This window comes from Lolium perenne, chromosome 3 (assembly GCF_019359855.2).
Source record: "Lolium perenne isolate Kyuss_39 chromosome 3, Kyuss_2.0, whole genome shotgun sequence".
Taxonomy (NCBI): Eukaryota; Viridiplantae; Streptophyta; class Magnoliopsida; order Poales; family Poaceae; genus Lolium; species Lolium perenne.
The window spans coordinates 262,706,579-262,723,795 of record NC_067246.2 but is presented as its reverse complement, the minus strand read 5'-3'; the positions used below and the strand labels follow the sequence as shown (position 1 = coordinate 262,723,795).

The window sequence follows — 17,217 nt, the reverse complement described above, 5'->3', positions numbered from 1 at the left end:
GGCTTTGGAATCTCTTCAAGGGTGAGACTCGATAAACCACTCGTTGCTACCATCTTCTAGATTGCATCTTGGCTTGGATTGCGTGTTCGCGGTAGGAAAATTTTTGTTTTCTATGCAACGTTCTCCTACATATATCCGTATCCGAATAATATTATGTTAGCCAATTTTAGTAATTCGTCACCAGTATGCGTGATATTAGTATCACCGCAAGGAGACGAGATGAAATATGTACTGCGGATGACGTTCTCCAACGCATCCAATAATGAGGCGAAATATGAAGCGCTCATACATGGGATGGAGATTGCAAAGTTCAGAAAGAAATAGGAAATAGGTGAAGGCCCATGAAGAAACCGACATGAAGTCGAAACTCATAAATACATATCAGAACAAGGGGGACATATTCAACTACACGATACCCCCTGTAAACTTAGGTCTTGAGTAATACAATCTTGACGATTTGCTTTGATCATACTTTTCGTCGGCTGCCTAGTTTGACTCATTGGTTGATTCGCGAGCGTTCTCCTTTCTAGAAACTCAAATTCATTATTATGAGCATTGACAAAATTAACCTTTTTTGTCAGAAATATTCCTAGTAGAGTACTATTTTCTTTTTAAGTTCTTTTTACCTCCTTTTCCCATTTTACCCCGTCGAATGGATCGGCTTCTGCCGTCATTTGCGGCCGCCGAACACATCGGAGCTTTGTGCCCTCGTCCCGTCGTGAACAGCACGGGTACAGCGGCGGCTCCGTTCATCTCAGCGGCGACGTCTCAGGTACGCTCTGCCCTGCCGCACGCCCATTTTCTCGAGTCGAATGTGATTTCTCTTGGTCTGCTGATTCCATAAACCCTAGTTTTGATATTTATGAAGTGAGGGTTCCGTCTGCGCAACGTCCCGCCGCCACCACGCACCCGCTCGCGGATGCAGCAGCTCCTGCGCGGCGCCTCTCTCCTCCGTCTCTACGAGTACGGTTATCTAGCCCCCTTACATGCATTTCAGTTTCCTTCTATCGATTCGGGCTCTTCCCCGCATGATTGAGCCGCCGCTTTCGATTTGGGGGGATAATAGAAGGGGTGGATTCCCATTAAGAGTTTGGCTTTGGCGACGGATCGAAATAAAACTATGGTTTTATGCAGTGTGCTGTAGCTTATTAAGTTTGCCATTCACGGGGCTGGGCATTTTGGTGTTTCTGGTGAACAACTTCCACTGAACTCATCTGCACTTAGTATGACCCGGCAAAGGCAATGTTGGCCATAATATTTCTCCAATCTTCTGTTCATTGACAAAATCTGGCATGCATCTGGGTCGCTTGTACAAGAATCACCTAGGATGTTTCAGCTATATGTGGTGACATTTGTTTTTACAGGTGTAGCCGTGGGCTTCCAAGTGCAAACTACAGTTGCAGAAAGTTAGTGCTGACAAAGCTGAACGTGATGAGTGAGGGGATTCGGGCTACGTATTCACGCCGAGCTGCCTCTAAGAACATTGAGATCAAGAAAGATGACGAGACAATCATGGAGAAGGTTAGTCTTGTATGCCCATTGTGTTATCATTGTCCATTTAGCCGTCCCCATGGATGTGGTTTCATTTTTTGTTGTTGTTTGAACCGTAGGAAGATGTTACTGAAAGCACGTTGGAGATAGAGCGAATCAGAGGTGATCCTAGTATGCTCCAATCCATGACAGTGAAAGAGCTCAGGGAACTCACAAGGTTCACACTTTTCCTAGCCTGCCCTTATTTTGTGTTGCCGAGAGTTGATTTCTCCATTTAATTATTGTGTGCGATGAATTTGAAGGAGGATGGGAGTTTCTGGGAAAGGTAACAAGAAAGACTTAGTATCAGCTCTGTTGGATTCTCTGGGCCAGGAAGTAACTGGTATGGCTTACTTGCAGATTTTTCTAGTAGTAACATTGGCCTAAATCCATGCTTTCTTTGCATAACTTTCTAAAATAAAAATGATGAGCCAATACATGTACCTCAACAACCTCTCGATCCAAATTGCGACTCTTTCCCTATTAATATAAGGCAATTTTCAGTTTTTCCCCCGGAATTGTACTGTAGGTACTAGGTAGCGAGAAAATAGCAAGTTGGTACATTTTAGCGTCTACATCTATAGAATGTGCAATGTGCATTTTGGCTGGATGCTGAATTGTTTTCTACAGATAAAGATGGAGCATCAAAAGTTGAGAAAGTTGGCCCGTCAGAAGTACCTTCAAAAAGAAAAGGTGCTGCTTCAGTAGTAGTTGAACAAAATTTAGAAACTTCTGAAGTTATTTCTGAAACTCCTAGCAAGAGAAGTAGAACAAAGCAGAAATCAACCAAGGGCACCACTCCGAAGGAGAATTCTGTGACTACTGTCAAGCTAAATAAAACATCAATCCAGAAGGAAACAGTTGTTGGTACGCTCATTGTTTCAGTTGTCTTTAATTGATCATTCTTGGGCTAGAAAATTACTTCTCTCTTTGCTAACTGTGGGATTGTCTATCACAGTTCACGGTACTGTGGATGATGCAGAGCCTTGGACTCTACTTGTGCACAAGAAGCCACGACCAGAGTGGATTCCCTACAATCCTAAGGTCATGAGGCCTCCACCCCTTGGCAAGGATACAAGGGCCGTAAAGATTCTATCATGGAATGTCAATGGACTGAGAGCTTTGATGAAATCTAGGGGCTTCTCTGTTCATGAGTTAGCACAGAGGGAGGATTTTGATATACTATGCCTGCAAGAGACGAAAATGCAGGCAAGATGTTTGTTATCTCGCAAAGCTGGCATCTGCCTTTTGTCTTCTCCGAAATGTTTGTTTTACTTCATTCACTGGAATTGTTTATCAACCAATAATTTCACTACTGCAGGAGAAAGATGTTGAAGTCATCAAGGAAAGTCTACTTGAAGGCTATACCAATAGTTTCTGGACATGCAGTGTATCGAAACTTGGCTATTCGGGGACTGCCATAATTTCACGGGTATGGACTTGTCATTCTTTCATCCTACTGCCACCACTATTGTCAGTGCTCCATGGTTCACTCATATGAAAAAAAACGCGTATGAATTATCATTTCTTTCTTCTATTGTTTTGTGAAGTTAAACCAACTGCGATGAAAACTGAATGGAAATGGAATGAACAAAGTGCCCAACTGTCCCCTTACCTAGGAATTACCTAGTAATACCAGTTGTTCCAGCTCCATCTGGTGTTTTATTTTGCAACCTCTAACCCCAGATTACCTGGAACTTAGAAAGGAAATGTTAGAAAAAGTTGGCCAAAATACATAGAAAAGAAGAATACCCTAAGACAGCTGACAGGAAAAAAAGAGAGTACTTATGCAGTTCCAGTTTTGGACTGGCCTATCCGATTCTCCATAGTTATTAAGTTATCACGAGCTTCTTCTTTCTTGCCCTCAAGCATCTTCTATATTTTCTTCATTGTGATATTCGGTATTTTTTAGTTTGCTTCGCCGTTAGCCTTCCATGATACTAAGACATGTCACCTGATTAATCATCCTGCTGTGCTTTATGTATCTTTTATGGATATTAGACAAGGAGTTTCATCATATTGTTATGCTGGCTTCCAATTTTTTCTCCTGATTCATTTGCTCTGTGGTCACATTAACAACTTAGTAACATTTAGTCTCAAATACAATCTTTTTTTTGGTTAGCACATGCCTTATATTCTGTTTCCATTCATCATATGTCCTGCACTTTCTATAGGTAAAACCACTTTCTATCAAGTATGGGCTTGGTGTACCAGACCATGATACAGAAGGGAGGGTTGTGACAGTGGAATTTGATGATTTTTACTTGCTAACCGCTTATGTGCCGAATTCCGGCGATGGTCTAAAAAGACTGGTAATTCATTTTTTTCATTGTGGTTATACTTCGTTTGAGATAACAATCTCCATGACTATATGTTGCTGTGTAGACTTACAGGGTCACAGAGTGGGATCCATGCCTTGGTAACTACATGAAAGTATGACTGCTTTTCTTTTACTCTTATTAATATATCAAAGTACCGTTCTTATGATTTATATGTTTCTCGCGTTTTTTTTTTCTGGAAAAATGAAGTTATGCCTTTGCCCATCTTTTCATATAGTCGTTTGTCACTGTATTGGTTGCCCATTCCTATTCCGTACTCCTTCTGTTCGTTGTACATGTTCTTCCTCCAGTACATCAGTTGTGTTGTACTCCCTCGGTTTGGAAATGTAAGATGTTGAAGCACTTTCTTTGGTTCACCCACTTTAGTTTGTATCTAGTCTATTTTTAATATGTAGGTTCACTCACTTTAGGTTGATTCTAGTCTACTTTATAAGCACCTAAAACATCTTACATTTCCAAACGGAGGGAGTAGTATCTCTTTATTTGTGGTTGTATTTAGGGTTGTTGTGTTCTCCTGATGCCTTCACACATGCCAATCTTAGAAAAGCTAAGAATAAAATAACGTTCCTTAGAACTTTGGAGGTACATGACACAGCGGATGTGAATGCCCTAAACATAATTAGAGCTGTAAGTTTTGGAATTGTTTAACACATCACAGTGGGCATCTTTCACGGTGCAGTATGCAACATATCTCCGCTGCCGGTTATTGTCCTTTCCTTATTTTACCTTGCTCAAGCTAGCACATGGGAATATCTTCCGTTCTGTTTGGTCTTTCATTTGTTATGTGGATAATGTGTTACTAGTTAAAGACTGATAAACTCACACTGCTAGTTTTTTCCTGTGTAATTGCCGTCATGTGCAAAACTACTTTGTTAGACAGAAATACAGTTCAAGCATGTTGCTGCCCCTCCATTTATCATTGTATTTCCAATTGTCCAATTGCATGTTTGAGGAGAGCCTGATGAATTTCTTATGATCATGCAGGAATTGGAAAAATCGAAACCTGTGATACTAACTGGTGATCTTAACTGTGCGCATCAGGAGATTGATATACATGATCCTGCTGTAAGTAATCGTTAGATTGAATCACCTACATATTTAAATATCGGTGATTGAGAAAAATATATTTTATGCGTAAGTATATTGGTGTATGCGCTATTCCACTCCATTTTAAACCTTTGCTTATTATGTTATTAAAATTATTTTGCAACCCAATATCTTAGAGTTTACGATAGCCACATCAACACCCAAGTATAAAAATGCTTAGTTCATCCAAAACGACTGTTAACTTGGAAACTATGTAAGCATTTGTGTATTGCTTAAAAGGTAATGTATATTATGCAAAATTGCTATGTGCTGCATTCTTTGTATCCCAGGTTGTGTTTGTTATTTCAGTATCCCAAAATATGCTTCTTATATGAATATAAATTATCAAGATGCTTGTGAAAAAGCACAGTTACTGAGAAATCCTTGTCCAAATTTATGGAAAATAAATTACTTGCATCATTTTGTCAGTAGACATGATTTTGGGTGGCCCATCACCTTGTCTAGCTCATGGGGTATGAGTATGATGGCTGGCCTGGTCAGATTGTCGTACTGATATCATTTCCACTTTAACCTCCCAAACATTATGCTTTTGTTTTCTTACCTTGTACCTTTTCCTTTATGTCCAGGGAAATAGCAGAAGTGCTGGCTTCACTAAAGAAGAAAGGAAATCATTCGAGACTAACTTCCTGTCCAAAGGGTTTGTCGATACGTTTCGGAAACAGCATCCTGATGTTGTTGGATATAGCTACTGGGGCTACAGGCATAACTGCCGGAAGACCAATAGAGGTATGAACCGAATGACTTGAGCCACTCACTATCATAAACCTAAACCCATTCCTCAATTTTGTGTGTATCTACCGATGAGCATGATCTCTTAGCAACCATCTATAAATTATACCCATCCATTTGTTCAGCCAACACATTGTGCACAGTTTTTTATCGTCCCAATGAGCCTATCATTTAGCTGTGTAAGAGAAAGGTAAGCTCATTGTTTCACTATGTTGCATCTGTCTGCTGACGGATTCGCAGGTTGGCGCCTGGATTACTTTCTCGTGTCGGAGTCCATTGCGGAAAGAGTTCATGACTCGTACATCCTCCCGGACGTTTCTGCGAGCGACCACAGCCCACTCGGCCTCGTACTGAAGCTCTAGGCGATGCCTCGCCCCAGCCCGTATGGAAGACGCAAATCTTCTTCTGGGGTTGGTCTGCAGATGCTGCTCCTTCCGTTTTGCGCAGATGGATTTTCCAGCGGTGAAACAGTAATAGGTGCTACTGGAAGTCTGTAATGGTGCTGTTGATTGGTCATTGTACTACCAATCTAGATCTAGGGTTGCAGTATTATGGTTCGGTTGTAGACTGATCTTTGAGAGTACGCATGAAATTATTCCTCCGTTGGTCTGATGTGTTTTGTTGTTGCTGATCTTTCGTCAAGGCTTCACCTGTAGAGCGTAGAGTGCCTACGGGTTTGAAATGACCGTGCCATCTGAATTATGGTCAGATTACAGCCGGAAGATATGAAAAGTGGTGGCATGGTAAAATTACTTGTGCATGCTCTCAAGGGAATTCAAGATTCAAATACAAGTACCCGATAATCCTTCATCAAAATTCAATTCTAAATCGCATGAGTATATGCGTGTGTTCTGACGACAAGCCGACAAGCCCGCCCCCGCGGCGGGGTGTGCCACGGGATCCGATCCTGCTGCCCGCCTAGACCGGTCATCTTCTCGGCGACGCGAGCGGGCATTGGGCGTCGTGGCCAAGTCGCTGGTCTGGCCGGCGCTCACGGGCAAAGCAGCCTCGTGGAGGCGGTGGTGAACCGCTGGTTCAGACTTCGATCCGATCGGTGGGGATCTGGGCAGCTGGTTAAGATGGGCTTTTGGTCTAAGATCTGGGCCGGAGTGGTCCATCCATGGAGATGTGGGTTCTGATGTTGGCTTCGCCACGCCGACGAAACGTCACTCTGGATCGCCATCTCTTAGATAAGCTCTGGAATAAAGGTGGTGATCCTCGGATTTCTCGCGCGCCAGGACGAAAATCTTTTTTTTTTGCATGTCCATCTCGATTTGGCTGGATGTTGGGTTCCAGAAGGCTCCACTGGCAAATGTAACAATGCTCGTGCCTCGAGTTTGCTGGTTTGGGAGGTATTCGATCATGCGCACCCATGCTTTTATTTCGACCCTTTTGTTTCCGAAGCGAGCGACGCGAAGCTCTGTTTTGTGTTGCCAGCAGATGACATTCTGGTCCATGGCGTATTAGGGACGAAGAATTTCTTGAAGGCCGGATTGGAGGACTAGCAATGGAGGATCAAATTGTGGTGTTGTTGAGGGATTCACTTGGTTTCCTGAGTCTTGTAACAACAGTATGCAAGTGGGGGCAGCAACACAGGTGAAGTTGAGAGTTTTACCTTTCAGAGTGAAAATCCAAGGTCTAGACTTAATTGGTTGTGTCTGGCAATGGTTTTGTGGAAGACATTGTTTTGAGAGCCAGGGTGAAAACCTAAGATCTTTTGATCGGACGATGACGACGCTTGTGCACCGTTTCCTTATTGGAGGCGTCGCTATTGGAGAGCTTGGATTTCACGTGCTATCTTGGTGGTGGTTGTGCTGTTGTTGCTAGGACTGGAGTTCGTAGCGGGACCATTTTTATTAGTTTTCTTTTCCTTTTTCGACTGTGTGCATCCGTACTAACATTAGAGTATTGTGTTATTGCAGAGGCTAGGTGTAATTGATATCCATCGATATTAATATATTTCTTTTATCTAAAAAAATGCGGTCTTCCAACGAACGGTCGATCTCAGCGGGCGATCGCGAGAGCATGATGTCTTAGCCGGCAAGGCGAGTTACCGACTCGACTCGCACCACGTGATATAAGCGGGTTTAGCGTGGCAAAGGGGAAACGAGTTAAACCCAGCGGCGATCGTCTCCTCTCCTCTCTCACCGTCACCGGCTTCCTCCAGACCCCCCCGGCGGCGTCATCTGCCGACCTCGCTCCTCGCTACGACGGCGGCTCCTCGCGCCTCTTCTCTCCGATCGTACGCGCCTCTCTCCCTCTCCGCATCTTCGGGATTTAGTTTGGTTTTTTTTGGTGTTTCTCGGCGGATTCTCCCGTACCTGCTCCTGCTGGATAGGGAAACCATGGCGTTGGGGGCAAAAAATCGTGGCCGCTTGTAGTCTTCTTCGTCGATTTTCCGTGGGTAGAAGCGCGGGCGCACACGGTTGCGGGCCGTGGAATCGGTTAAATGTTGGATCGGGAATTCGGGATGGGCTCTGCGCGAGCCGGACCAGCGCGTGCGTCTTCGTGAATTATTCGCGTTTATTTGGGTGTTCCTCAGCGGAATTTCTTGAACAGAGAAGGGATGACGCTGGATTTGTGTCCCGTGGCCGCCCATGGCGCTGGATTTGTATCCCGTGGCCACCCATGGCGCTTGATTTTTCTTTGAAGTGGAAGCGGTTTTCTGCGTATGCAGAGGGGTGTGGGTAAATCCTGTGAATTTTAGATCTGTGGATTTGGGGAACAGTTTGCTGATGAAACTCCTAGCCCAAGGAGGCAACTGCCCCGCTCTAGAAGGCGTAATTTCGACCGTGCAGCGTTCTTGTTTGGAACTGATAAGCAGCTGATTACTTTTGGTGTACGCTAGATCTGAAATAGCCTTTCTGATCAGTTCTCTTATTATTTAATTTACCGGGGATTAGTTCGCTTATTTTCTGTTGCGTCAGATTCTTGAAAGGCAGAAGATCTTCTTTCAGGATTCTGTTCTTGTACATGAGTATATAGCCTGATTCTGATGGAAAATCTACTTCCATGGTCAAACGTCACCTGTATTCCTGCATGCCTACTTTCCTGCTCGTGTTCTGGAAGAATCATACGGTTGCAAACAGAACTTAGCTTGACATGGCAATTTAGAGAAGAAAGACAAGTTTTCTTTGTGTTTTTGAGAAGTCTTGCTCTGTACTGATGGCTTCCTACATAGTTTTTGGAACCAGGCTAAGATGGCGAGCAGGCAGGAGCCTTGGACTAAGCTTGCACACAGTAAGAAGCAACCAGGATGGGTCGCGTACAATCCGAGGACCATGAGGCCTCAGCCACTGGGGGACGACACCAAGCATATGAAGATTCTGTCCTATAATGTCAATGGGGTGAGAAATGTTGTGAGGTCAGGACAGTTTTCTGCCCTGGCTCAGAGGGAGAATTTCGATGTACTGTGCCTCCAAGAGACACATCTGAAGGCAAGTTTTGTTGTTCCTACCAGTACACCGTTAGCTTACAGCACCATCATCTGATATGGCGGATTGCTGGTCTTTCATTGCGATGACTGAGTTTTCGTTCTTTTTCCAGGAGGGCGATGTGAAGGATTTCAAGAACCTGATCGCAGGGTATGACTACAGCTATTGGTCATGCAGTGTCGCGAGGCTTGACTATTCAGGGACTGGAGTGATTTCAAGGGTATGCTGGTTAATGCTCAAGACTCGTTTAACTCTGCATAATTGTTTCTTTAGATGCTTTGGCACAACATATCGGTTGGTTCAAAGTTGTTCATAACATGGTTTTCCCTTGTGGTTAAATTGCACTTCATAGGTAAAACCAGTCTCTGTCCAGTACGGAATTGGCACAGCAGAACATGATCAGGAGGGCAGGGTAATCACTTTGGAGTTTGATAATTTCTACTTGGTCAATGCTTATGTCCCAAACTCTGGCCGTGGTTTAAAGAGGCTGGTAAGACTGGTGTCCCTTTTCATTATAATCGCTGCCTTTTGTTTTACTGTCATTGTTTCAGTCTAATACTTTTTTAATCTTTATCTTCAGCTCTACAGGGTTGATGATTGGGATCCATGTTTCAGCGAATTTGTAGAAGTACGTTCACTTAGCTAGCTTTGCAGTCTTAATTTCTTTTTGAGATCCATAGACCATGTTTTGCATATTCACTTTATATTATTGATTGCTCTGAGTGCACGTGAGGGATATTATTTAGTTCTTTTCTTCTGTTTAGCACAATATCTAATCACATTTCCCTACTGCGATCATTGGAAGGCAGCTTTGCAATGGAGACTAACGTTAACCTTTTGGTCTGTAGAAACTGGAAAGTTTCAAACCAGTAATTGTTGCTGGTGACCTCAACTGTGCTTGTCAGGAGATGGACATCCATAATCCTCCAGTAAGTTCTCTTTCATTTGAGGAACTTATTGCTCAAAAGCTCTATCCTTAAGATTGTACGCTGTATCATTTGCATTGCCCTTGTCATGGTTACGCATCTACAAACCACATGTAGGCTAGTTCACATATTATAACTTATTATAAACCCAGGATATTTTCCTAGAGGTATGTGTTGATTGTTTGATGCTGTATTGGAACTGGGAACTGAAGGTTCCCAATTTGCCTTCCCTACCATGTTTTATTGATTTCTGTGGGAGAGCTGTAGATATGAAATTCAGTTGCAGAACTGCCACGCTATGAAATTTTTTCCTTGCTCTTGTCTTTTTTCTGTGATATGAAACATATTCCTCTGTTTGAGCATCTATGATTCCTCTTTTCACAACAGACATGAAGGTATACAGAAAGTAGAAAACGGTCCAGGTATTGGTGCGTACTTATGGATTTTGTGAACATGGTATAGGGAGTTGAAACTAACGTTAATATGTGATCATGGTATAGGAGCAGCACTGAAATTGCCGCGGCCATGCTTTAGGGATCAGAACATTTGTGCTCTAAAAGAAGTCCATGACCTATCCATTGCTAAATTTTGTAGGGAGGTCATCTTGTTTGTTTAATTCATGGTTCAGTTAAAGTTCAATACCAAAGAAGCTACTGCCAGAATCTGACATCAGAATATAATCTTAAACATAACTTGTGTTTTATTTGTAGTTCAGTATCAAGTCTGCTATCAGCAGTTTAATATGAATTTCAATACTTTCAAAAACATTCAACAAAAGTTAAGAGTTGCTGTTTGCATTACATATATATCTCCTGAAAATGGAACAGTTTAGGTTCCAAAAGTATCATACCATATCAGTGCCGGATTTCTTTTTCTATTTCAGTAGCCCGTCGATGTGTATGTGGACAATTTCTTACTCAGCATTTTTTCCAGATGAAAACTGACGATGCAGGTTTCACGGAAGAAGAGAGGCAGTCATTTGAGATAAACTTTACTATGAGAGGCTTCGTTGATACCTTCAGAAAGCAGCATCCCAACGCTGTGGGCTACACCTTCTGGGGAGAAAACCAGCGGCGTAACAACAAAGGTACATCACTACATTGGTTGGTATAATTAATTAATTATATAAATAAATGTTGTAGTGTTGCATTTGTTTTCTGATTTCTATTACCCTTGTGCCAAAAAGGTAACACTGCATCCATGTCTGGGAAATCTTAGCATCTGTGAAATGAAATTAACTATTCATTCAATCACCCTTTGAGTGAGAGATATTCTCTTTACATGGAAATACAGCAGTTACAGCATGAAGCTTATACTACCATTGGTTTATACTGCATAATTGCAGACATGTCTACCTAGAATAATACACAAATGGTATAAAATCAAGGTGCTATATTGAAAGATTTTTTTTAATCAAATGTTTGAGTTACAGCCATATTATTTCCAAACGAAAGAAACCCTTTTTTTTCCTAAAACTAAAGCATTGTTCCTTCTTCATATTTCTGTCGAAATGAAAACATACTTGCTCTAATATCTTGTTGTTCATGTAACAGGTTGGCGATTGGATTACTTTCTGGCGTCAGGATCCATCATTGACAGGGTACATGATTCGTACATTCTTCCGGATGTAACAGACAGCGACCACAGTCCAATTGGCCTTGTGCTGAAGGTCTAGGCAGGTCAAGGCACCGACAAGACTCTCAGTTGCTGGGGAAGTGCTTCGTCAGGTTGAAACGTTCAGAGCTGTGATAGTTTGCATTGTCATCTTATCTGTTGTTCTAGACACCGATGAGACTGGGGAAACGCTTTGTCAGGCTGAAACGTTCAGAGCTGAGGCAGTGATAGTTTTCAGTCAATCTAGAGTAATCTGTTTTCTTCATGGACCTTGCGTATCTGTTATCCATGTTGGTTGAGTACTTCTTATGTGCTTGTTCTTTCGTAACACAACATCTCTATGTTACTCAGCCATTCAGAACAATGTAATTGTCAACGCTGCAACCTTTCTTTTGGCTTTTGGGTCAAAAAAATTTGTCAGTTCGTTGCAAGATGGCTTGACATGCCCTCGGCTGTTCATTAACCTGCTGGTTTCAAGCTCGGACAGCAAGCACCAACACTATTTCACCGGTCTGAAACTTTGAATAATTTGATATGTTACGCCAGTCTCCCAGGCTGATTTCCTGATTCAGAACATAGAAACCAGAATTACGACTTGCTGGCATTAAGCAATCTTAACACAAGATCTCTCGACTTGCTGTCATTAAGCAATCTTAACACATTACTCTGCCATTCAGAACAACATCGACGCTGCAACCTTTCTTTTGGCTTTTGCGTCAATTTTTTTTGTCTGTTCGTTGCGAGCTCGGGCAGCAAGCATCGACAATATTTCACCGGTCTGAAAGTTTGAATAATTTGACATGTTACGCTGTCTCTCAGGCTGATTTCCTGGTTCAGAATATAGATAAACATAGAAACCTGAATTATGAATTGCTGGCATTAATCAATCTTAACACAAGATCTCTCTGTTACTCAGCTATTCAGAACAACATCGACGCTGCAATAGAGCCACTAAACAGAACAACTGAGCTCAAAACATATTTACACAAGGCGCAAATTGCGTGACAAAAGTCATTACCATCTACAGGAACGTCACATAACCTACATGTCCTTGGATAGCTCTATTCTAACAGCTGAAGATGTCCAAAATGGCACCTCCAATGCAGCCAACACGCAAGCGTCTTCGTCATTCTTACATTGCTAGCGACTGGTTGCCGTAGCCAGGCTGCCCATAAGAGTAGTGCATGCTATCTCTTACACGGCAGGGCCTCCAGCTGTTGTTTGCGCCGCCATGCTCGTCCGCTTGGTACTTTGATTTCATGGCCTTTGAGCCAATGGGGCCACCTCTTTCTCTGTTCCTGCTGTTCCTTCTGCCCGACTCATTGTTCCGCCTTTTCCAGTGTCCATATGAGCCGCCTTGAGCTTGGCTGTCAGGCACACATTGGCTATCTCTTTGGTTGCCCCATGAATCAGTCTGAACGGCTGCAGATCCCCAACCATAGTCATGGTTCCATGCCTGCTGGGAGTCACCGTTCATGTCCCAATGGGATGTGCCAGGCATGACTGGAGCCCCCCAGCTGCTTGTCTGACCTTGCTGTTCCGCATACATGTCCCAAGAGCTTTGCTGAACAAATGTTTCAGCAGGCAGACTAGCATAATTATCCCAGTTCGCTGAGCTCTGATTGCAATTGGCTTCAACGGGCTGTTCCACATAATTATCCCAGTTCACAGAGCATTGCTGACCAATTGTGTTGGTTGTTTCCCCATCACCCCATCCTGTGGCCGGAACTGGCTTGTCAGAGAAGATGAAGGAGTCCCAGCCATCTGGCGCAGTGTTGTCCCTTCTGGGAACAGAGCGTCGTGACCTCTCCAGATCAGCAATCAGTTCAGGATCAAGATACTCATCTGGGTTGACCACATCAATATACATGTTTGGGTCGGGAAGAGGGATGTTACATGGTTGACCATGATATACAGCATAGAAACGGTCCTTTGCATCTTTGAAGGCTTCAAACGCAGCTGAATCATCCCAGTCAACAATATTTGCATACATGGACATCAATTTCTTCGTCTCGCACAGCTTACCCCAGGGGATAAAACAAGCATCAGTGCAAAATTTCCTTTCCCACAGTGGAACAGAGACATTTCCACCACCTGAAAGTCAAAACACAAACCATTCTTTAATGAGTAGACAGAACTAATCGTAAAAGGATACCAATAGAACAATACGAACCCATGCAGATTGGGAAGCCAATTAACAAGATCACTTAGCAGCTCATGAAAATACCAGCAGAAGTTTATGCACATAAACTGAAATAACCATGGTACTTTTGCTTCAATATCAATAGAATAATAAGAACCCATGCAGAATGGGAAGCTGATCATGTAACAAAATGGTTAGTGCTAACAGCGGGAAGCAAGAAAAGACTGCCGACACCAGCAATTCTTCACAGTACAGGTTCGGCTTAGTTCCATAAAATTTTCAGCATCCATGCAGGTTCTAACACAGTCTAATGTTCATATCTTTCAGAAAATTTTGACATCTCACAGGACATTTAACTTCCAAAAACATGATTGGAATAGGGTATCAAATAGCTCATCAGAAACAAAAGTAGCTTGCTAATCGCAGAACATCCTATTCAAATCCTACTTAAACACCAGCAGAGCACGTGAAAGTGAAGATGTGGGGTTGACCTCTGTCTATTTACAAGGCTTAATACTCCGTATATTGAGCTGTCATTTAACTTTCCTTAGCAAAATACTTAAATGATATCATATCAGCATTCTCGTAAAACTGCACGCAACAACTATACCAATAATCCTTCCTAGCGAGCTAAAAAAAAACCATTCTTAACATTTGGCATTGAAGACCAGAGCTCCGTTGATCATGTAATGATCAATGTACTAGAATAAACTCGACAGCTTCACATCCCAGACTAAAATTACTACTCCTGCCAGAGATTTTGAATACAACGTTTCTATATGCACAACAAATATGCGTGGGCTCAGAGGTTATAAGCATAAACATTAACAACCTTGTGGTTTCTCAAAACAATTTCGTATTTTCATCAATTCAAGCAAATCAAGTTGCTTAGCAGTATTATACCCATTAAAGCACGCTAAAATGAACTACTGTACCCACGAACGTCACTTTCGCAGTAGAATCGGCACACCCTCCAAGAGAAGAATAATCGCGAGCTCTCTCAGAGGTCATACACATAAACATTAACAACTACACCCTCCGATCCCTTTTAATTGACTCGGATTTAGGGAGTATGTGGTTTCTCAAAACAATTTCATGTTTTCATCGATTCAAGCAAATCAAGTTGCTTAGCAGTATTATTATTATACCCATTAAAGCACGCTAAAATGAACTACTGTATATTGATGTGGGGCTGACCTCTGTCTATTTACAAGGCTTAATACTCCGTATATTGAGGTGTCATTTACTGTTATTACTGAAACATAACTTCCCTTCTTAGCAAAATACTTAAATGATATCATATCAGCATTCTCGTAAAACTGCACACAACAACTAGACCAATAATCCTTCCTAGCGAGCTAAAAAAAGCATTCTTAACATTTGGCATTGAAGACCAGAGCTCCTCCGTTGAACATGTAATGATCAACGTAGAATAAAACTCGACAGCTTCGCATTCGAGACCAAAATTACTACTCCTGCCAGAGATTTTAAATATAACGTTTCTAAATATGCACAAGAAATATGCGTGAGTTCAGAGGTTATAATAAGCATAAACATTAACAACCTTGTGGTTTCTCAAAACAATTTCATATTTTCATCAATTCAAGCAATTTTTCCTAGCATTATTATATTTACATCCATTAGAGCAAGCTAAAATAAACTAGTGTACCCACGAAGGTCACTTTCCCAGTAGAATCGGCACACCCTCCAAGAGAAGAATGTATGCAGTACAGAGTACTTGGTTGGCACAAAAGAAGATACCGCATACTACTTGCACGATGTTACTGCCTGACGGCCCAACTTTACCCAAAACGATATACTACTAGTGAGTACCGCGTCTCGACGTTGCCAGGAATAACCAGGACACATTTACTCCGTGCGCGTGCGTTTCTTCTAACACGGGAAAGGGGAAAGCGACGCAACCCCTCAAAGATAAAAATAAAAATTAAAAGGGGCAAGCGCCGACAAGACCGCCAACAGGACTAGGACGGATCAGGATACGCACCGTGGGTCTGCGCGCGCGGCGGCCTCCAGTGCCTGCCGGTCTCGCCTGCCGCCGCCCTGTCGCCGTCCCTGTAGCTGGGCCGCCTCTCCGCCATGGACGAACGGCCGGGAAGTCCCCAACGCTGGCCAAGGCCGGAGCTTTCCGCCCTCGGCCCCTAGGTATCAGCCGCGGGGACACGCGCGCGGCGGGTCTGACCGGCGAGCGGGCCCGCGCGCCTCCGCGTCCCCGGAATCCCGGCGGCGAGGACCGGAGGCGATCCGAGGGACCCGAACGGCGCGCGCGCGCGCGCTCGATCGGGACGGTGAAGGCGATGGAGAGGCTCGGGCGGTGGTGAGGCGGTTTGGGGGCCGTCGTTGGTTTCGCAGGCGGAAGGAAGGAAGGGGATTAAAATAGGCGTTCTCTTGCCGGTTCAGAGGCGTGTCGGAGATAGAGACGGACGGACGGACTGTGTGCCTGCCACGGGCGCGCCCAACTGTTTACCGTATTCCCGCGGTATCTGCTTCCGCGGGCCAGTGGTGTACGATTTTTGCCCTATGTTTTGTTATCCACAAGACCACAGCTAAAATATTATTAGGGCATTATTTATTTATTTATTTATTTATTTATAAACAGAAGTACTACTCTATCCTAAAAAGATGTCTCTAAATTTAGATTACATTCTAATTTAGACAAATCTCCGACATTTTCTTGTGGATGGAACACCCATGGATTTCTTCTGGTTGTGCCAATATTTTCACTGAAGAATATTGCTCATTCAGACTCCATTTCAAATAAAGAAAAATCCCCCCGCCCTCCCCGCAAAAAAAATAAAGAAAAATCATAAGAATGTTAGAGGATAATATTCTCTCAGCCTCCCAATCTCCAATAAAAATTAGAGGATAATATTCTGATACTAGTTAGGATGAACAATTTGAAAAGGGACACCCCGATTCAAAATGGTAGTACTCTCTCCGATCCACGAAGTTATACTAAACCACCGACAATCATTACAGATTGGAGAGAGTAATATTTTGCATGCATGAACCTACCGTTCCTTTCAGCCCGTCGAGCTTAAATGGTAGCTAGAGCGGACACGTGGACAGAATATCTGCCATCAAAATTTTCGAGAGTAGCCGGATTTCAAGATTGAGAGGCGCAGGGAGTTTCTGAACAAGCTCTTAGAGTGTCTTTTTTTTTTTTGCGAAACACGGTAGAAATGCAGACGCTCGCAAATACATACACACTCGCCTCCGTAAATGTGCACGCGCGCGCCCTGTCCCTATCAGAAGCTCCGAGAAGCTGAGTCCATAAGACTGGTCAGGTGGGTCTTAAGATTGACGAAGTAGTCACATGCACTTTGCTATTGACGGAAACATTGTCTACCATTGGGGAAAAAATTCCACCTTTAAGA

The 17,217-nt window shown here is 43.1% G+C and overlaps 3 protein-coding genes across 6 annotated transcripts; 2 read left to right on the top strand and 1 right to left on the bottom strand.

Moving 5' to 3' along the window:
* The first annotated feature begins 637 nt into the window (after positions 1 to 637).
* On the top strand, positions 638 to 6,317 carry LOC127344139 (DNA-(apurinic or apyrimidinic site) endonuclease, chloroplastic). 3 transcript variants are annotated; one of them, XM_051370359.1, is made up of 13 exons: positions 645 to 772; positions 869 to 963; positions 1,365 to 1,521; positions 1,611 to 1,708; positions 1,794 to 1,873; positions 2,161 to 2,397; positions 2,489 to 2,739; positions 2,852 to 2,962; positions 3,705 to 3,842; positions 3,916 to 3,963; positions 4,854 to 4,934; positions 5,543 to 5,702; positions 5,946 to 6,317. In XM_051370359.1, exons 2-13 carry the CDS (start codon positions 920 to 922, stop codon positions 6,065 to 6,067), a joined length of 1,527 nt encoding a protein of 508 aa, XP_051226319.1. In that variant the 5' UTR covers positions 645 to 772; positions 869 to 919; the 3' UTR covers positions 6,068 to 6,317. The 3 variants fall into 3 exon arrangements, with proteins under 3 accessions (XP_051226322.1, XP_051226319.1, XP_051226320.1); XM_051370360.2 differs by having other exon boundaries at positions 651 to 772; positions 852 to 963; XM_051370362.1 differs by lacking the exon at positions 869 to 963 and having other exon boundaries at positions 638 to 772.
* A 1,476-nt stretch (positions 6,318 to 7,793) lies between these two features.
* On the top strand, positions 7,794 to 12,072 carry LOC127344141 (DNA-(apurinic or apyrimidinic site) endonuclease, chloroplastic). Of its 2 annotated transcripts, none has more exons than XM_051370364.2 (8): positions 7,794 to 7,947; positions 8,887 to 9,142; positions 9,252 to 9,359; positions 9,492 to 9,629; positions 9,720 to 9,767; positions 9,988 to 10,068; positions 10,999 to 11,152; positions 11,619 to 12,072. In XM_051370364.2, exons 2-8 carry the CDS (start codon positions 8,906 to 8,908, stop codon positions 11,738 to 11,740), a joined length of 888 nt encoding a protein of 295 aa, XP_051226324.1. In that variant the 5' UTR covers positions 7,794 to 7,947; positions 8,887 to 8,905; the 3' UTR covers positions 11,741 to 12,072. The 2 variants fall into 2 exon arrangements, with proteins under 2 accessions (XP_051226324.1, XP_051226326.1); XM_051370366.2 differs by having other exon boundaries at positions 7,797 to 7,947; positions 8,900 to 9,142.
* A 460-nt stretch (positions 12,073 to 12,532) lies between these two features.
* Positions 12,533 to 16,254, bottom strand: LOC127344140 (uncharacterized). The gene is made up of 2 exons (XM_051370363.2): positions 15,828 to 16,254; positions 12,533 to 13,773 (listed from the first exon to the last, which is right to left on the bottom strand). The coding sequence occupies exons 1-2, from the start codon at positions 15,919 to 15,921 to the stop codon at positions 12,812 to 12,814; spliced, it is 1,056 nt and encodes a 351-aa protein (XP_051226323.1). The 5' UTR covers positions 15,922 to 16,254; the 3' UTR covers positions 12,533 to 12,811.
* Positions 16,255 to 17,217: the final 963 nt, after the last annotated feature.

What these genes read in the sequence shown, in the direction of transcription:
- LOC127344139 (XM_051370359.1), top strand. Translation starts at nt 920, where the DNA reads ATGCAGCAGCTCCTGCGCGGCGCCTCTCTCCTCCGTCTCTACGA. An exon ending in TCTCTCCTCCGTCTCTACGA is followed by an intron (nt 964 to 1,364) that starts GTACGGTTATCT and finishes TTGTTTTTACAG; the next exon opens with GTGTAGCCGTGGGCTTCCAA. An exon ending in TCTGGGCCAGGAAGTAACTG is followed by an intron (nt 1,874 to 2,160) that starts GTATGGCTTACT and finishes TGTTTTCTACAG; the next exon opens with ATAAAGATGGAGCATCAAAA.
- LOC127344141 (XM_051370364.2), top strand. Translation starts at nt 8,906, where the DNA reads ATGGCGAGCAGGCAGGAGCCTTGGACTAAGCTTGCACACAGTAAGAAG. An exon ending in GCCGTGGTTTAAAGAGGCTG is followed by an intron (nt 9,630 to 9,719) that starts GTAAGACTGGTG and finishes CTTTATCTTCAG; the next exon opens with CTCTACAGGGTTGATGATTG. An exon ending in CCAGCGGCGTAACAACAAAG is followed by an intron (nt 11,153 to 11,618) that starts GTACATCACTAC and finishes TTCATGTAACAG; the next exon opens with GTTGGCGATTGGATTACTTT.
- LOC127344140 (XM_051370363.2), bottom strand. Translation starts at nt 15,921, where the DNA reads ATGGCGGAGAGGCGGCCCAGCTACAGGGACGGCGACAGGGCGGCGGCA. An exon ending in GCCGCGCGCGCAGACCCACG is followed by an intron (nt 13,774 to 15,827) that starts GTGCGTATCCTG and finishes TTTGACTTTCAG; the next exon opens with GTGGTGGAAATGTCTCTGTT.